Genomic DNA, 18105 nt, shown 5'->3' with positions numbered 1-18105 from the left:
ATAGTTTGACTTGGTTGAAACAAGTGTTAAGTTAGACTGGGTTCAGATGAACACATTTAACAACAAACATGAGGTATTTGAATCCATCTCAATAGACTTCAAGCTTATATCAGATATCAGATGAAACATAATAACTTAATTTCCTCTGTTCACTCGGTTTGGGACTAATACATCTCCCACAAGTTAAATCTAATTTACCCCTGTTCTTTGTCTTTGTATTCAATTTTTAGATTAGCTCCTCTAAATTACCTTGGATTTACCTGCCATAATCTCCACACAGAGGCTACATATAACAAAGCCTGATCACACTGCCAATTCTAATCTATTAATTACAGGATAACCTCAGTTAAATCTCTGTTTTCCATCTCTTTTCACAGATGAAGGCTTCCAAAGATTATGTTGGTGCATGTTAATGAATTACCATTAACCTCACTGCAGGATGCCTACTTGTGAGGACGATTTGTGTTTTCTCTTAGCAGCCAGATCAATCATATTTCTTGAGACTGCTGCTCTGACAGTTGATGCCAAAGCTAGAGTGATCTTCGGGTCCCTTTAAACAAAAACCTAACCACTACTAATAATAATCATGATGGAAACAGCTGTACTAAAGCCTATTCTCTAAACTTAACAAGGTAACATCTTTCTCAGGACTACAGGAAGAACCTGCTTTCTCCTATTCCTTTATCTGCCAGCGGAGATCAAACTAGGTGATGTGTATACACCCGTGGAAATCATCATGGAAACCTAATCAGACACGTTTGCATAGAACTGGTCGATAACATGTAAAGTTTGTGCTTGTGTTGAAGGGGGGCCTTGTCGGTGGGGTTGTGTTTAATCTCTGTTGCTAACATGGCAGCATTATCACCTTTTTCTCCTGACCTCTATTAGATATCAGGCAGTCCGAAGGCTTTTTGTAATCACACTTGAATCAGTTATTTGGTAGCAAAAACCTTTGCACACCATATTTTTTCATAGCGCACATAAATGTCAATATCCAGCCTTCTGCTGTCTAAGTAAGTAGATGGGTACAAGATGGCTTTACAGGTGTTGGTAAAAAGCAACAGATTAATAAAACGCAGTTGTAAACAACCACAAGCTGATACTTTGTTATATCTTGCTTTATTATAAATCAAACACTTAACACATTCCCAACTATAAGTCAGTAAAATCCATTTGAATGTATAACAAGTAGCTCCCCGGTGGTGTAATACTCAAATCTAACAGAAGATGGCATATGAAAGCAACTAAGTTTCAGGCATCTTAAGCAAGAGAGCAAGGCTTTGTATAAAAATAGCACTGATATAGTGGATACAATTGTGTGTGTGTAAACTTGGGTGTGAAGCACTGAAGCAAAGTCGTCTAGGTCACAATATTTAAAGCTTTTGCAGGATCATTGCGGATGAGGATTTTCCGCCTCTGAAATCCTCAACACTGGGGAGCTGAAGTTGGAGGAGCAGGGCACCAAGTTATGGGTGTTCAGATAACTAATTTTACTGCTGCTGTCTTCTGTGCTTTCTTCCATGCATCCCAGTAATGAGTCTGGCCCCTCTGACTGGCTGCTAGGCTGCGGCGGGGGCACCAGGCCGTGCAGGAGGCTGTTCCCCAGGTGGGAGTTGCACCGAGCTAAGTTCTCAGTTAGATGCTGCATGTACACCTCCTCCAGCTGTTTCTCCAGCAGCCCGTTCAGCACCGAGTTAGACATGGGCTCTAGCCCCGATCCAGGCAGATCCAGGCTGATGTTCACACTGTCCCCCATTGCTAGATAACCCTGGTCTGGTATGGATGGTACTGAATTCTGTGGCTCTTGCTGGGCTGTGCTTGGACAAACTTGAGAGATGGCAGACTGGATGCAGAAATCATGCTGGCTGACAGCAGTTCTCAGTAGATTGTGTGTGATGCGGCCTGAGTCAGCCACCTGCAGGTCTGGATACTGTTCCAGCAAGCTACAGTCTTCTATGTAAAGGGGGTACAGGTCAGTAGGGATTGAGAGGGCTACAGGTCTCTGAGGCACCACTTTGAGAATCTGGGGTTGGCTGGAGTTTAGATCTTCCTCTATGATCCCTGATTACAGAAGAGAAACTGGTTACATGCTTGCTTACAATTTTTTCCCCAATATGAAACCAGATAAAGGACAAATGATTATTTACAAATGGATTGCTTCTTATTAGCTATATTTAATTATTTAATACAGCTGTTAAATTATTTAACCAAACTACAATATGGGTATTATTAGTTTTAGATTCAACAAGTTTTTACCTTTAAAATATCATAAATCCACTGTCACCTGTACCACACTTTATTCTATTACGTTCAAAAAAAGGTTATAATAGTTAAATAAAAAGAGAATAAAAATCACACCTTTGAAAAAAAAAAAACTCGAAATGAAGTGATTTTGTGAAGAAAAATAACTAAAATAAAATAAAACAAAAAGTATAGAGGATATATTCATAGTTTGTTAGTTTGCTAAAATTTGATCAAAACTTGCCTGACGATTCTTTGACGGAAACATTTTGGGTTTTTACAAGACTGTGAGTTCACTGCTTTCAGAAGGTTCTGTGTTTTTCGTGTAGTTTCTGTACTGCTTTTCCTAAATCTAACCTCTGACATCTGCCCTCCATACAATAAGAATTCACGAAGACTAAAACTAACACAAACTAACCTAAAACTAAACATGTTCAAACTATAAATAAATAACCAGAATGAGCAAACTCTGTCTGGAAATGAACCAAAACTTAACTGAATTAAGAGAAAAAGCTTTTTGTTGTGAGGCGTTAGTTCTATCAACTGCACCACCAACCATTTTAAACCAGTGACTGTTGATGTGTGTGTGTTGGTAAGTTTGCATTTAACAAAAAGAGGAAGCTTGTTAGTTAGAGGGAACTAGACTGCAGCAGGATACAAAGTTACTGCATAAACCCCACTGCAGAATAACTGTCTGTCACACTAATATGGGACAGTTGTTCCAACATGTTTTGTTGTTTGTAATCGCAAAAAAGGCTTCTTTTTTTACCTGCTTCTGCTGAATGCACCCCTGGGACTGCAGAGCTCGAGTCAGAGCGAGCACAGTTGGATGGATCGGCACAATGACCACTTGTCTGCAATCTCCTTTGCTTGGAATTGGAGGCAAACTTTCTCTCCTCCCTGTACACCAGCAGTCTGAGAAAACCTTCAGCCAACATGCCCGCCTAGTAACTGGCCTTCTTTTTCCTCTGCCTCTTTTGCTTCTTCGGTCACTTGCATGCACTAATGGCACTGCGTGACTGTAAGTGCGGTTATAAAGATCTCCAGTCTGGTTTCACTTCTGCATATAAGAACTGCCCCCTCCACCTTCCCGCCCCGGCACTTCCTTTATTTAATCTATAACCGAAAATCTGAGTTAAAAAAATGAGAACAGCTCATTTTTACATAACAGGATAAGTTAACATCGTCAGGTTGAGGAGCAGGTGGTATCCGGCTCCGTTACTTAAGCAAAGGAAAAGTTCAGTTCAAGTAACAGTCATTCATTCAAAGTCAGAGAATAATTATATTTAAAGTCTGTGGAAAAGTTTATATAACGTGGCGTTTAGTGGCTAATAACCTCAGAATCAGACCCAATTCAAAGAGTAACAATCAAAATAACTCTGCTGTGATAAACGAGGTAGGCTGTTTTAGTTTGAAAAACAGCAGTTTGATACAATTTCGTTTCGTTTTCCTTGAAACAGTTATGTAACTGACATCATATGAGATGTTTATATGGGAAATCTTTTCTTTTGGTTCTATTGATCATATGACCATCCACAAACCTTAAGAAACCTCGAAAGGAAGGTTTACGCATCTCACCTTAGGACTCCTGTCCTTACCACTAAGTTGGTGAGAGAATACACGGTGCCTTACAGAACTTAAAGCACTTTTGAAATGCAGTTTTTGTCTTTATGTGTTATTCAAATGATAATCAGCTCCAGAGGTTTCACATTCTGAATTTCATTAGTACTTTTAGTGGCTTCAAGTCTTCTGGGTAGGTTCTGTTAAAGTGAACACCTATCTGAGATAGGACCTATTTGTGCTATTACACTCAAATTTAATCAATGTCTATTCTTACATTTCACAGCTGTTGAGGCTGGTGGTAACGCGCAGAGCTTTAGAATAGGTTACATGCGCTTTTCCTGATTGGGAGAGTTTTATTTTGAAGGTCCACTGACAACTCCTGGGACTCTTTGGTCCTGACATGTGGTGTAAAGTGTTTGACCAGCGTGAGTTTGCCAGTCTGACACAGTTTGGAGGGCCACAGTAAAGTGTCTGAATACTTGTTATTATTTAGTTACTTCAGATTGAGATTTTGAATAGAATTTTAGAGAAGCGACACATATCAGTCTCCTGGATGTAGATGGATTAAAACAGTGCATTTGTTTAAAACTACATTTACGAAACAGTTACGTGTTCTGAATACTTTCTGAGATGACTGACACACGCTAAAGTAAAACAAAAACAGACACGTCAAGTCAACTTACAATTATTTATTGTACATAAAAAATGAACAGCACGGGGCGAGGAGGCAGAGCTCGTTTCAAAATCGGCTGACTGTTTTAAGAGTCATTCTTTTTGTCTGTGTGTCATTGCCGTTTTATTCCGAGGAGCGATTGTACCAGTTTACGTAAGTCAGGGATTTACCAACACCATGTTAAAAAAAAATTATTCTAATAGGAACAAGAACTTCCCCCAAAACAAAACAAAAAAAGCACCAAAATTGCATGTATTGTCATTTCTTTTAAGCAAATATCATCTTGTAGAAAAAGGGTTTGCTAATAAAACAGTTTTAAGACGACAGAAAGTAACTATAAACTCAGCGGGTGGGACTGTAAGAGAAAACAGTTACTGGATCACACAATGTGGCTGAACAATTTAAGACTTCTACTGATTAAACCTCTAAAAAACAATAATATTCATGTTTACAGTCAAAGGTTGGATGATGTTGTTTGTGGCCAACAGTGAATCTGTCTTTGTATATTTCACTGGGTCTGATGATGTCGTCCCAATCGGGTAGTCACACATTCACGGTAATGCTCTGATTGACATGTCATTGGGCCAATAGGATTATCAGGCTGAGATTAACGGGAGGAAGCTGAGCTGTTTTAGATACCCTTAATAGTCTGCTTTAGCACCTCCTTTCAACTACAGCTAGCAAGGCACGGCTGAACGCAGATTTATGAAACAGAAACGTCATGAGAAAAAGTACATCGAAACCTTCATTATATTTATAAGCTGAGCAAGGTGTTGCTTCTATTCCCCCCCCGGGTCTAGGCAAGGCTGGGTCCAGATGTAGGTTAGGCCTGAGGTGTCAGGACGGGAACGATGGGAAGCTGCTACTGCTGTGCTCCTTTCTTCGCTTGAGCCTCGGCCTCCTGGAGAGAAAAAAAACAGAGAGGGAAGGGACAGAGTGTGTTATATTAAAATGGAGGATACTGGTTAATATATCCCTTGCCACAGCTCAGAGGAAAACCCCCTCTGTCTCCATGGTAACTGGCACACCTCCCTGCAGTCCCCTTTGTGGCCGAGAGGAGGCGCCAGCGAGCGAGAGAGCCTGCAAAACCGATAGGAGGCCTGCTGTGGTGGATATCATGAACAGATGTATTATGTAATGTGTGTTTTCTTTATGGAAATTAAAGTGCGAAGACGAGTGTATATTTAGGATTGTTTTACAGGAAATGTGGCTGAGGGTGTAGGAATGCACTTCTCAGGAGGGACAGTCACCCAGCATGTGTTACTGTGTCCGTGAGCTTACCTTAGAGCCCGGAGGAGCGGTCAGACCCAGAAATGCATACACGGCGTTTTCCTCCCTGGCGTCAAAGAAGGCCTCGTAGTTCTGCGAAGCAGGAAGAAACACAAACAGAGAGGTTTAAGGCAGATCAATCAGAAGATCCGGCTCTCCTGAAGCTGAGCGCTGATAATTTGAAACAGCCTCTGAGCATGTGCGGCCTGAGGCAACAATCTGGGCGGCTGTGAGAAACAGTTGAGGTTGTGTTATCTGTCCAAGGACAGACCTCGGCAGTCAGTGTGATAGGAGGGCATTGTCTTTTGAGAATGCAGCGCAGGGTAAACAAGCTAACACGTTCAGCCCGTCTACGGTTTAGCCGTCTCGCACATTCCTGATCCCTCGCTCCTTCTCTGACCCTTTGTCTTCTTCCTCTTTCTCCACCAGAGCACAAAACTGATTTTTCAAAAGAGCTCTACAGCTGCGAGCATCCCTGTCGTCTTTGTCTGTGACATTCAATACAGCCCATGCTGCAAGTGCACCTTCACTTTGAGCCACCCATTAGCAGCACAGGATGATGCCACAGTGCACGCATGCTAAAGGCCCCAAGTGTTTACAAAGGGAGTAAACGAACATCTGCTAACACAGTGCATCAGGTTTGTGTAGTGTTTGGTAGAGTATGTCTGATCAGCACAGCTGCCAAACTGATTCCTGAATAGAAAAAAATGAATGGGAAAGTAAACAGAGGAAAGCAGAATTCATGTGTCACATTTTAAGACTTAATGCCTACAATTGTTTTGTTTTTTTTAAATTGTGCGATTAGTGTATTTATACAGCCATTGCAAGAAAACTTCTTAAAGTCTTAAAGTCAGTCTGGATATAGCTCCTCCTATAGACTGGTTGATGTCATGCATTGGTTTGTGGACTTCTCAAATAAGAGGTGGATGACTAAGAAATCACTATATATGCTTTTTCACTAGAAGTGAGGCAAATCGCAGGCCTGTGACCTGGTGACTCAATTACATTTTTGTAGAGGATACAAATTTTGGTGACTGTTAAGTTACGTATGGACTCTGTATTATGACTGAACATAAAAATAAACGCAAACAGAACATAGCCTTACATCTGCAGGGTCATGAGGAATATGAAAAGAATTTGGATCTATAATAAATGTTTGTTTTTTTAACACATACAGATGCTAATAATCAGTGTCTGAGTGATGATGTTCAACAAAGTTTTGTTCAGATTGGCCTGTTTGTTAAGGAGGATATACGTACATATATATACCCTGATCAAGCATAACATTCTGACCGCCTGTCTATTATTGGGTTGGTCCCCCTTTCGCTCCCAATACAGCTCTGACCCGCGGAGGCATGGACTCCACTAGACCCCTGAAGGTGTGCTGTGGTATCTGGCACCAAATTAGCAACAGATACTTTCACTCCTGTAGTTGAGAGGTGGGATCTCCATGTATCAGACTTGTTTGTCCAGCACGTTCCACAGATGCTCGACTTTGGAGGCCAAGTCAACACCTCAAACTCGTTGTTGTGCTTCTCAAACCATTCCTGAACTATTTCTGCTTTGTGGCAGAACACGTTAATGGTCTGCAACAGTGGTAGGTGGTACGGGTCAAAGTAGCATCTAAATTAATGGCAGGACTGAACCCTGCAGAACAATATCTAAAGCATTGCACTGCTTCCTCTAGCTTGCCTTCTTCCCATAGGGCATCCTAGTGTCAGGTATTTCCCTGGTAAGCGATGCACACAGACAACTGGCCTTCAATGTGACCAGGCCACCTCCTTCCATTGCTCCATGGTCCAGTTCTGATGCTCACGTCCCCATTGTTGGTGGACAGCAGTCAGCATGGGCAGCCAGATTGGATTGGACTACACAAGCCAGTCTTCACTTCCCACATGCATCAGTGATCCTTGGCCGCTCATGACTCTGTCAGTGGTTCATCACTGGCCTGGAACATCCCACAGGAGCTGCAGTTTAAGAGATGCTCTGTCCCAGTCGTCTAACCATCAACATTTGGTTCTTGTCAAACTCTCTCAAATCCTTTCACTTGTCCATTTTTCCTACTTCTAACATGAACTTTGAGGACAAAATGTTCTCTTGTTCCCTCATACATCCCAACCACTAACAGGTGTCATGATGAAGAGATAATCAGTGTGATTCACTTAACATGTTAGCAGCCTTGAGTTTTGCCTGATACATGCATACACACATTTACTACGTTAAAAATGAAACCATACCTTAAAAGACACCCTGATTTGTCACCAGTTTTACTATAAATCATTTACAAAAATGGCCACAGTGTTGCAAGCAGTCAGGTTTAAAACTGAACATAAACTCAGCAGGAGAGCATTTATTAGGCTATAGATCAAATGACAAGTACGGTAAACAAGCTCCCCCTATTGCCCATTAGAAAGTAAATTAAAGGTAGTTTGCATCAGTTTATTCTTTCAGACTCAGGGGTTATGTCCATCGTTTATTTACCGTCCGTAGGGGCAGCAGAACAGTGACATATTGAGACCTTACGTGTTTTGTATCAGCTTTAGTCTCCAAAAACTCTGTTTCCACTTTTAAAAAAACAATAGCTGTCTTGTAAGTTGCTAGATTCCCCACTGTGTTCACCAGCTATTTGCTAACTATGTTTGGCAGCTCTGCGGTGCTGGGAAGGGAGTGTACGGAGTGTATTTTTATTAAAGCCTTTTCACTGAGCACAGCAGCTACTGAAAGAACAGTGAAGCTGCAGTCTATAAACCCAAAACAAAGGGATAAATGACGCCTGTACACTCTGTATACTTGAGGTCAACTTTTAATCAGGTGGTATTGAAGACATGAGCTTTATTATCACAACAGTAGCTGCTTAGATGATCGCATGCAAATAATTTCATGTGTGTGCACGTGCGTGTCTTACCCCGCAATATTTGGTTTCATTAAATATCTGTGGGGGGAGCGGGTTCCCCGTGGCAGGCCTGGATTCCTCTGGGACATTCTCCCTCATCCACTTCCTGTTAGCCTCGTTGGCTGCGATGTCACACTCCTCGAACTCGATCTTATTGGCCGCCAGGAAGCCCATCACATCCTGCTGCTGCTTTTTAATCTGTGTGCGGGTGGATGAGAAAAGATGGTAGAGGGGGAAGTTGTCGGTTAAACATGACTCAGCCGTATGAGGAAACACAAGAGCCTCAGTTCATCATGCTGTCATGAGTCTGTTTTAGAAATAAGGAGACTTTTTCTCTCCTGTGAGAACTACAGAGATCACTGACTCTCTGTTACTAAGTTACCACTCTGCTAGCAAGTGAAGGAAGTGGGAACTTGGGAAAGGCTAAGCAGGCACAGATTATACTTCATCTGTATCAAAAAACACACCATACAGTGAAGAAGCCTGCAGACACCAGTAATTCCCCACATTATCAGAGGAAATGTTTAAAATAAAAGCATCTCAAAATTAGTCAAAGGCTGCACTGTTTTTTCTCACTGTCTGGGATTTTATGCAGATGCGATTGATTTCGACAGGAGGATATCCTGCTGCACTGGAAAAAGCACTAAATTAAACATTATCACATTTGTCATTTGTCACACTTCTAAAATAGTCTATCCGGCTTGTTGCAAAGCAACATTTTTATCTAAGGGGATGCAGCTCTACAACTAACAAGGAAATAAAGGTCTATCAAGGTTGCCACGGTGATATCTTGCAGGGTTTCATCTCTTTACAAAGAAGCCTAAATGCATCCTGCTGACAGATGAAGAAGAAGCTACAGTCTGCATAAAAGTGAGTGTTTAACTTTGTTTTCTTCCTCCTTCTGTGTCTTTCTGTGTGTGTGTGTGCGTGTGTGAGAAGTTGTGGTCCAATGAGCTCTCGGTGGGTGTGTTTAAGAGGGAGGATGGCCCTACAAGGCCAGACGGAAACATTAGCTCCTCTGGGACTTGAGAGGAGGCAACTGGTCAAACACGAGCCAAATAAGGCCTGCTGAATGGAGACACACACACACACACAGACACACATTCAGTCTTAGCGGCACACACACACCACACCCACACACCAAAAGTAAACCAACTTCACCACGAAAACACATAATAAGGATCGATGTATCATCTTTGTGCCAGACCTGACGCCCCTGTGCGAGGCTTCCTCCCAGCTTTATGGCATGCAGATGAGACAGGTGGATTATTTAATAGCTGTTGAAACTTCACTAAGGCATGGAAGACAGTGCTCTGTGATCAGCCAGGCTGCAATCTGAATCATGGCAGTTTCACTCCAAAGGGCAAAGTCCTAAAACCAGCTCTCACTGTCTATCCACCTGCCCCGAAAAGCAATGCAACATAAAGCAACCGAGCAGAAACCTCAAAGGCTTTTTAATAGACTCTGTGTCTCCTAACGTGCATGTTTTGCACAATCACAGGAGATTATTTGAATCTCAAAATGCTACAACGACAAGTTAAGCATAAGGTTTCTCATACTTTGGTCTGTTTTCTGCTTCACTTTGGTGCACTTGGGCCATTGGTCCAACAGGGCTACATTGTACCGCTGCCAAGCAAAATTAATTTGTAGGACAAACTGGCCACATGCCATCTGCACCGTAACTCTAATTGAGCAGTGGGAGCTCCCAGCTCCGGGCCTCTGAAATGCTCCCTCATGTCTTGAGTCCCGAATTGAGCGCCTGGTGAAAGAAAACTGGCTGTCCTTGGATTTGGGTGTGGTAATAAACAAACACTTACTTCTTATCCATTTCTTCAGAATGCTTTTATATCATTCCTTCTTCTCAAGAAGAAGATAATCATCTAATCATCATCTTCTTCTTAAGAAGAAGAACACAAAAAGAAGTGTGAGGCAGGCCAGTATGTGCCTTACAGCAGAGACCTGCAAGTGTGAGGTTTCATTTCCATAAACTATGCTTCTCTTGCATCGAGTCCAAGCATGCAAATTAATACTGGTATTTAGCTGAACATAATGCAAAAACCAAAAAGGGTGCGCTAATGTCAGGGTTGCTTCTTTTGCATAGATGCTGATCAGCATTAGCTGTGTTACTCTATCTAATCCAGGCGTTCGTGGTACTAACCCAATGATTCCTAATCAATCAAGCGGTCCTTTTAACATTTCCAGCAGTTGGATGTTCAGTCATAGAATAACATTCAGTTATTGAATGTCTTGCACAATTGGTAAGCAGTTTTCCTTTAGGCCAGACTGTTTAAATATCTTCACCATCAAAGTAAGCTTAACTTACTTAAGTAGTCTGGCTTACAATCAAATTAAGCCAGCTGAACATCAACATGTTAGCGGTGTCACTGTGAGAAAGATAGCACCCTGATGTCAGTGTTTAGCTCAAGGTGCTGTGCAGCACTCACTTAGCGCCGTGTCTCCTGTGTCGAGTCACTCGCACACAATTACTTACTGCTGACTACCTACACTGATTTCAAATGTATCATCTGGGTTAGGAGAGAGGAGCCTGAAACAAACACTTCAAATCACTGATAACTACCATCATAGCACTTACTTGGCACAGTAATTAAATTTGATCACACCCACGCTGACGGACACACCCATAGAATGACTCAGGCAATTCCACATTAGCTTACTATACTAGGATGTCCGAAACCTTGATAAACAACTCCAGTAGGACAACTCCAGGGATTTATTAGAATATGAAAATATATCAAACTATGCTTTTGAAGTCATAGCAGACATTGCCGGATAGCTTGCCTGAGTTTTAAAGTCAGGAACACTTGTTTAATATAGTTTAAATTTCTTAATTATTACTTGGTTAAAATTAAACGAGACCATTGTTACCCACCGACTATCTGCTCTTAAAAGTTGCCATGCTAAGCACAAACCAGTATGTCTAAAAAGATACATACAGTCATGTAAAAAAGAAAGTTTTCACAATAGTCTATGCAGTCCTGTGAGCTCAAGGTGAACTCAGTGACCGCAAGGTACCCGGTCCAAATCATCAACCTTCTACCACTGTTGTTGACGGTTGCTACAAGGTGTTTGTGCTGATATGCTGTGTTTGTTTTACGCCAACATCTAAACTTTGATTTCTCTGTCCAAAGGACATTGTTCCAGAAGTCTTGCAGTTTGTTCGGATGCATCTTTGCAAACCTGAGGCATGCTCCCATGTTCTTTTCTGCTGCCAACACCTTCCAAACAGGCCATACTTGTTCAGTTTTTTTCTAATTGTACTCAATGAACTTTAACGTTTAACATGCTATCTGAGGCCTGCAGACTGAGAGCTCTTGGGTTTTTGCAGTTTCTTTGAGCATCGCAAACTCTGACCTTAGGGTGAATTTACTGGGACGTCCATTCCTGGGAAGATTGTGGCACTCTTCCAGACCACAAAAACTGCCACAACATCTGCTTTCCTATAGATGCTCACACTTTAATCAAGTGCATTTGGTTATCATCGCCTGGCTGCTACTTGCCATCTTATTTTCTTTGGAACCAGTAAGGGTGTACTGACTTTTTCCAAGTACTTCATAGTCTTTTGAAACTTTATTTTGCCTGTACTAAAGTTACAGATTGAAGTACAGATTAAGTTTATTATTAATTACAAGAACAACTAGTTTTTGGTAGTAAGTTCAGTGGAACTTGCTGTATATCGTTACATGAATGATTATTGTTGACTGACTAGAATCTGAGTTGAATACAGTTGAAGGAGGTGGAATCTGCACCACGTGAACTTTGGTTTACATGCCTTATCATCATGTGAGAGAGTTATGGCAGGACAATCCACATCCAGACATGATCAATCCCAGAAAAGGTCAGAACTCCGGCATTAACAGCTGCCAGACAATGACAAGCATTGATTGGATGGACCGTATCCACAACACTGGCTTAGATCAATATGGTGGACACTAATTGAATACCCCATCTGATTAAGGGTTGGGTTCAGCTCATGTTAATTTCAATAAGACAGGAAAGAAAACATGTTTAAAACGTCAGTTGCTCTTCACAGATAAGGCAAATAGCCTTTCATATTCCCCGGAAGCCCAACATTTGAATATGGGAAAGAAACCACTCTTTGCGCCAAGAGGAAACATGAATCAACCCCTGCCCTGTATGCTCATAAGGGATAAACGTTTGTCTTGATTAGATCACGTCTGATTTCAGCTGAAAACAGTTGCTTACTGGAAAAGTACCAAAAGCAGTAGCCTCCACCCAGTCCTGTACTCAGTCAGCATTACAATATAGTTACAAAAGAGCCTTACACTGTTGCTCTGGCTGAATTCCCATACTGCTGCCTGGAGGTGAAACAGCAACAAAATTAGCTGATATAGAAACGATCTGTAGCACCAGCCCAAATCACGTCTGACCTATAAACCTTAACATCAAATCCACAATAGGGAAAAGCATGATAAGGCTGACATTCTGAGGGCGAAAGTCCTGGGCATAGAGAGTTACACTGCATGTCCACAGCATCTCAGGTTATTACAGATTCACAGAGCATTTATTGTGACAATAAGGAAATTGTAAAACAGTGTGGCTGCAGTTCAGGCATGGAAATGAGGGAGGAAATGTGCCGTGGTGCTGGCCAGTGCCTTTGGCTCGTTAGACATTTGCAGTTTAAGTCGACCTTGTGGTCTATGGTCTAGATATACTGTTGTAGGTGCATATGTGCATTGGCATATGTGTATTTAAGGAAAAAAAGATTCTAGTTTGTTAGGCAAACTTGGCCTCGCTCAAAACCAGGCATGGTTGAGATACCCGGTGGCATTCTGTAAAAGATATTTTACATACAAATATAACATCAGAAATTTGGGTTATGTTTTAAAGAGCCATTAGCAACAGGATTGAAAACATCCCTAGAGAACTTACACGAAAGCACAATATTATATATCTAAGTGATTGAAATGCTCTGCTTCACATTACTGGGTGGAAATACAATAATGTCAGCTCACATTGTGATACCTTCCTTCATACTGTATAACTAGCTCAGACCAAAGTCAAGCAGCAACCTCCAGGGATAAAAACTGAAACCGATGTGGGAAAGTGCCAAAAACACCAGTTCATCAAACGGCCACTTGGCAATATATTGCACACAGCTTCTTGCACTGGCACAAAATATGGCTGTTTTTATAAAAGCGTGCAGGCACTGTTAACAGATTCCACTGTTAATGTTACTCACTAGTCACTCCTGGAGGTAGTGCTGATAATACTGAGTCCTGGTAGTATTGTACCTTGAGTTAGTCTACGATTGTAGCCACTAAACATGGGTGTCTCTCCCTGTGAGACACATCCATACTGTCTATAGCTGTGTCTTTCTCTTTTAGCACTCAAATCCAAACATGGCCACTTGTGGCTTCAAAAAACCAAGATGCTTTTTGGCTATAATGCCATCTTAAAGCTTCAAAATGGGACTTCACGAACTCAACATCACAATGCAAATGTCTCCTGGGGAAAGGTTTTATGTTCAGATGGGATAAATATTGAGCTGTTTGGCCACAATGACAAGAGGTGTGTTGCAGGAGTAAAGGTGTACCAACTGTCAAGCATGGTGGTGGTAGCATTATGCTCGACAGTTAGTACACTATTGTTAGGTTTGAAAGCCTAGCATTATGCTCTTGTTAATGAAGAAGGAGGACTACCTCCAAATTCTTTAACTTCATTTTAAATCAACTGATAAAGTGTTGAAAGTTACTCAGAGAGTTGCGTTCCAACAGGACAATGATCCAAACACTGGTTTTGGAATGGATAACACATGCTAGCAATTAGCTTCTGTAATGGCCTTCCCAAAGCCCCGACCTCAACCCTATTTAATATTTTGGGACTATGATTAAAAGCCAGGCCTGTGCAAACAAACCAACCAGATTAAATGAACTCTACCAATTCTGTCAAGAAGAATGGTCAGATATCGATCCAGAATTATGCCAGACGCTTGTTGATGCCAAAAGTGCCTGATCAAGGTGAGTGTATATGTATATAATCTGAAAAAATAACATGTCATGCATGACCATGATGGATGTATCTAAACTTCTAATTACAACTGTATACATTTACCATCTCCTACCAGAATACTCACATTGTGTATTTATTTCTTATATGTATTTCTTTAGTGTAAAGTGATCTATTTTTTTGGATCTATTTCTTTTCTGATAGTTTTATTTTTATAGAGCTATGTTTTTTTTTAATGTTTTGGGGACATGGTAATTTCCCAATTTTGGGGATAAAGTATTTCCTCATCATATTCTTCTGGAATTTTATTGTTGTTCCCTTTTTTCCATTTTTTTCTGTCAGAAAAAAAACTGTTTTTTCCAAGTGGCAGCAACGTATGCAACTGGACTTTGTGGCATTTTGCTAAATCATATTTTGAGGAACAGTACTGTTGACATAACTCACCTCAGTTCTTTTTTTCATTACCATACTGTAGCCTTTTCTAACTGCAATCTGTCTATTGACACATACTGTAAATCTGATGTTGTGCTCTTCTATGACAAACTGGTACTCAAGCTCAATCAAATCAACAGTACTTTGTTTTTGACCTTTGGCTCTTGTACGGATCAGCTTTCACATGAAATCAATCAGCCCCAAAAGCTAACACAATGCTCGAACACAAAGCAGAACTTAATGTCTTGGAAAACAAAACCATCTATCTGGATGATGCTGACTGTTGTAGTTTGTCAAGTGCTGAACCTCATATAGCCCTCTGGCTAACTTCACACAGTCTGCTGCTCTGACCTGCATTCAGTTTCCTCTATGGAACAAAAAACACTTGAAATATTATTTTTTTTAAATACTCCTACTTATCTCCCTGTTTTTGGATGTTCCTCTCTGCACATTCTTATTTATACTCGAGTGCTTAATGTAGTATCAGATGGGGCTGGGTAGAGGAATGTGATGACACTGTTTTGTAGACACGGACGCAAAAAAGCAAGCTTAGTTGCGACAGAGGCTTTTCGCCACGATTTCCCGCTCAGCAGCCTGCTCATGCTAATGTGCGAAGAGAGATTTTAAATACTGTGTAATTCAGACATTCAGTAAGTGCTTTAATAATCTACAATAGTGCATCTGCTAAAATAAAAATCAAAGGGAATGAGTTAAACATGGTAAGAACAAACAAAATGAACTCTAACGCTGCTGCTCTGCTGACTATGAAAACAGTGCAAAAGCTCGTACGCCTCTTCTAGAGGACTTAACCAAAAACAAATCAATGAGAGGTAATGCACTTTCCCAGACAGACTCCAGGACGCTGATGGCATCGCTGGCTCTAAACTCACTCCACTCTGACTCTACAGGAAGCTCCTGTGCTCTAAAGCCTGCTGCTGAGCCTGTGCAAATGTCATTTACTGTCAGGGCAATAAAGTCACTCAGAGCAGTCCAACTGAAAGGAGGCTCTGTTTGATTATTTCCTGTATGTGAGCTGTGAAAACAAACGGCTGGCGGAAGGAAAATCACCCTACAGGTGATCTAAAGTACAAGGGTACGACAAGTGACTATAAAGTTGGACACTTTTATCAAAGGAATCTTTAAAGGTTCTTTTTTTGGGAGCATTTCTCCTGATAAAATTTGCACGTTTACAGTTTTGAGACTTTGCAGACACCAGGCGCGATGCTAAATGCAATGTTTTCATCGCATCTGATGTTGACTAGTTGTAGGATACAGTGTGCAAGAACTCAGTGTTTAATGCGCTTCTGCATGCTCATGTTTATGTTGATCCAGAACTTCTGCAAGTCTTAAACCCTACTTCAGGGCTGCAGCTGCTTGTCTAAAAGGGGGGCCCTGGAGAATTGCATCACCATCATTCCTCTGCACTCTGGAAGAAACTGGCAAGTCTGGAGCTAAAAGAATGTCCTCTCTACTGAAGGAAAACAAGAGTCCTGCTCTGGCATCAGGTGACACTGCACATCGTTTTAAGTTCATCTATTGATTTTTTTATTTTCTGCATGTCTTTCCTGTTCACAGTCTAGTTTCAGCTGAAAAACCCAATAAACTGCCACTCCAGGAAGCACTGTGACAAACCGCAGCTGAGAGAGACAGACGCCCGCTCGCTCCTCAAACTTCCTCCCTGCCCCTTTCTCTGTGCACGAAGTTAAAAGAAAATCAAGGAGAGACTCGAGCTGCGTTCAAAGTGTGGTGGACGGCAGAGCTGCATGCTTACTGATGAGTCAGGCCACCCCGCGCAGTGAGAGGATGAGAGCCCGGTGGACATCAGTTAAGTAGAATAAAAAAGTTCGGCCTGGCTGCTGCATATACACCCGCCTATCACCTCGTACGCACACAAGCCACACGCAATCACCCCGAATCTTACCGAAGTGGATCCAGAGGACGATGCTATGTACACTTTGATCACCATCTTATCTCCCTGATGCTGTTGTCACAAAAGTCCGGCGGGCTGAGCTGGTCGGCTGCTTGCTCTGCTGCTCGCAGACACTGTGCAGGTGGGCGGCTGAGCAGCGAGACACAAAGGAGAAAAAACTACAGCAACAAACTTCCGAGGCTGAAATAACGTACCAGTCTCTGGTAGACAGCGCAGACGATCTGCGCAAATGCTCCGGTCCTCAGCACTGGATGGAGCTTTGCATTCCTCCCCCGCCTCCACTCTGCCTCCCCGCCCCTTCTAGCCTCTCTCTCTCTCTCCGTTTGTGTGTGTGTGGAGCTGAAAAGCACACACTCTCAGACTGGTACACGCACAGAGAGGTGGCCTGTCAAGATGGCAACGGGGTTATACTGCCTGAATATTTCAGCATCGACCTCCCCCTCCACAGCATCACCACCACCCCTCCTCACCCCTTTGTCTGTAAGCCAGACACTGGCTATTGTTCGGCGCACAATGCACGTGTGCACGGTTACAGGTGTCCCGGCACTACGTGTGAACGAGGAGGCAGGTTAATGTGATAGAAAATAAAAATCTGATTTGATTTTTTTTTTTTTTTTGGAGAGTGTGTGTGTGTGTGACAGCACAGCCTGTGGAAGCGCCGTCTTCAGAGCAGGCGCTTTATTATTAGCCGGGCTTCGTGGGCCCCCTGCAGGCGTCTGGAGAAGTCGACGCGAGGCCTTTTTTCCCCCTGAAACGAATTTAAGGAAAGCCGACTGACAAAAAAAGTGTCGGAGAGGAGGAGGGGGAGGAGTGGGCGCCATATTGGACTGAAACTCGAAGTGAATCTATGGTTAAATCTCCCCCGCTGACTTCTGCAGAGGCGAGCCTGTGCTTTAATAAGAGCCAGCGAGGATGCCTGGCTCGCACTGGGGGCATGTTGCCTACCGCCGGGGCCTGTATGAACCATGCATGCGGCTCCCTCTCTCTTTCACACACACACATTAACACGGCTCACTCGTGTGAAGGCAAACATGTCCTCGAACGCGAGCCTTTTCCCCCTTCTTTGCAGGCTTCCTCCCATCTCCCTCTGCAAGAACAAGCCATTCGCGGCAGACC

At 42.3% G+C, this 18105-nt stretch overlaps 2 protein-coding genes across 3 annotated transcripts; both read right to left on the bottom strand.

Annotated features, from left to right (window-relative positions):
- Positions 1 to 1112: 1112 nt before the first annotated feature.
- Positions 1113 to 3309, bottom strand: si:dkey-237j10.2 (uncharacterized protein LOC568721 homolog). The gene is made up of 2 exons (XM_005916641.3): positions 3011 to 3309; positions 1113 to 2061 (listed from the first exon to the last, which is right to left on the bottom strand). Exons 1-2 carry the CDS (start codon positions 3177 to 3179, stop codon positions 1391 to 1393), a joined length of 840 nt encoding a protein of 279 aa, XP_005916703.1. The 5' UTR covers positions 3180 to 3309; the 3' UTR covers positions 1113 to 1390.
- Positions 3310 to 4478: 1169 nt separating this feature from the next.
- sh3bgrl (SH3 domain binding glutamate-rich protein like) lies at positions 4479 to 17277 on the bottom strand. Of its 2 annotated transcripts, none has more exons than XM_042218454.1 (4): positions 17184 to 17277; positions 8652 to 8837; positions 5759 to 5839; positions 4479 to 5378 (listed from the first exon to the last, which is right to left on the bottom strand). In XM_042218454.1, the coding sequence occupies exons 2-4, from the start codon at positions 8811 to 8813 to the stop codon at positions 5340 to 5342; spliced, it is 282 nt and encodes a 93-aa protein (XP_042074388.1). In that variant the 5' UTR covers positions 8814 to 8837; positions 17184 to 17277; the 3' UTR covers positions 4479 to 5339. The 2 variants fall into 2 exon arrangements, with proteins under 2 accessions (XP_042074388.1, XP_005916591.1); XM_005916529.3 differs by having other exon boundaries at positions 16981 to 17250.
- Positions 17278 to 18105: the final 828 nt, after the last annotated feature.

This window comes from Haplochromis burtoni, unplaced genomic scaffold (genome assembly GCF_018398535.1).
Source record: "Haplochromis burtoni strain Fernald_Lab_line unplaced genomic scaffold, NCSU_Asbu1 Contig_19, whole genome shotgun sequence".
Taxonomy (NCBI): Eukaryota; Metazoa; Chordata; class Actinopteri; order Cichliformes; family Cichlidae; genus Haplochromis; species Haplochromis burtoni.
The sequence above is the reverse complement of the archived record's forward strand: the minus strand, read 5'-3'. Positions and strand labels throughout refer to the sequence as shown.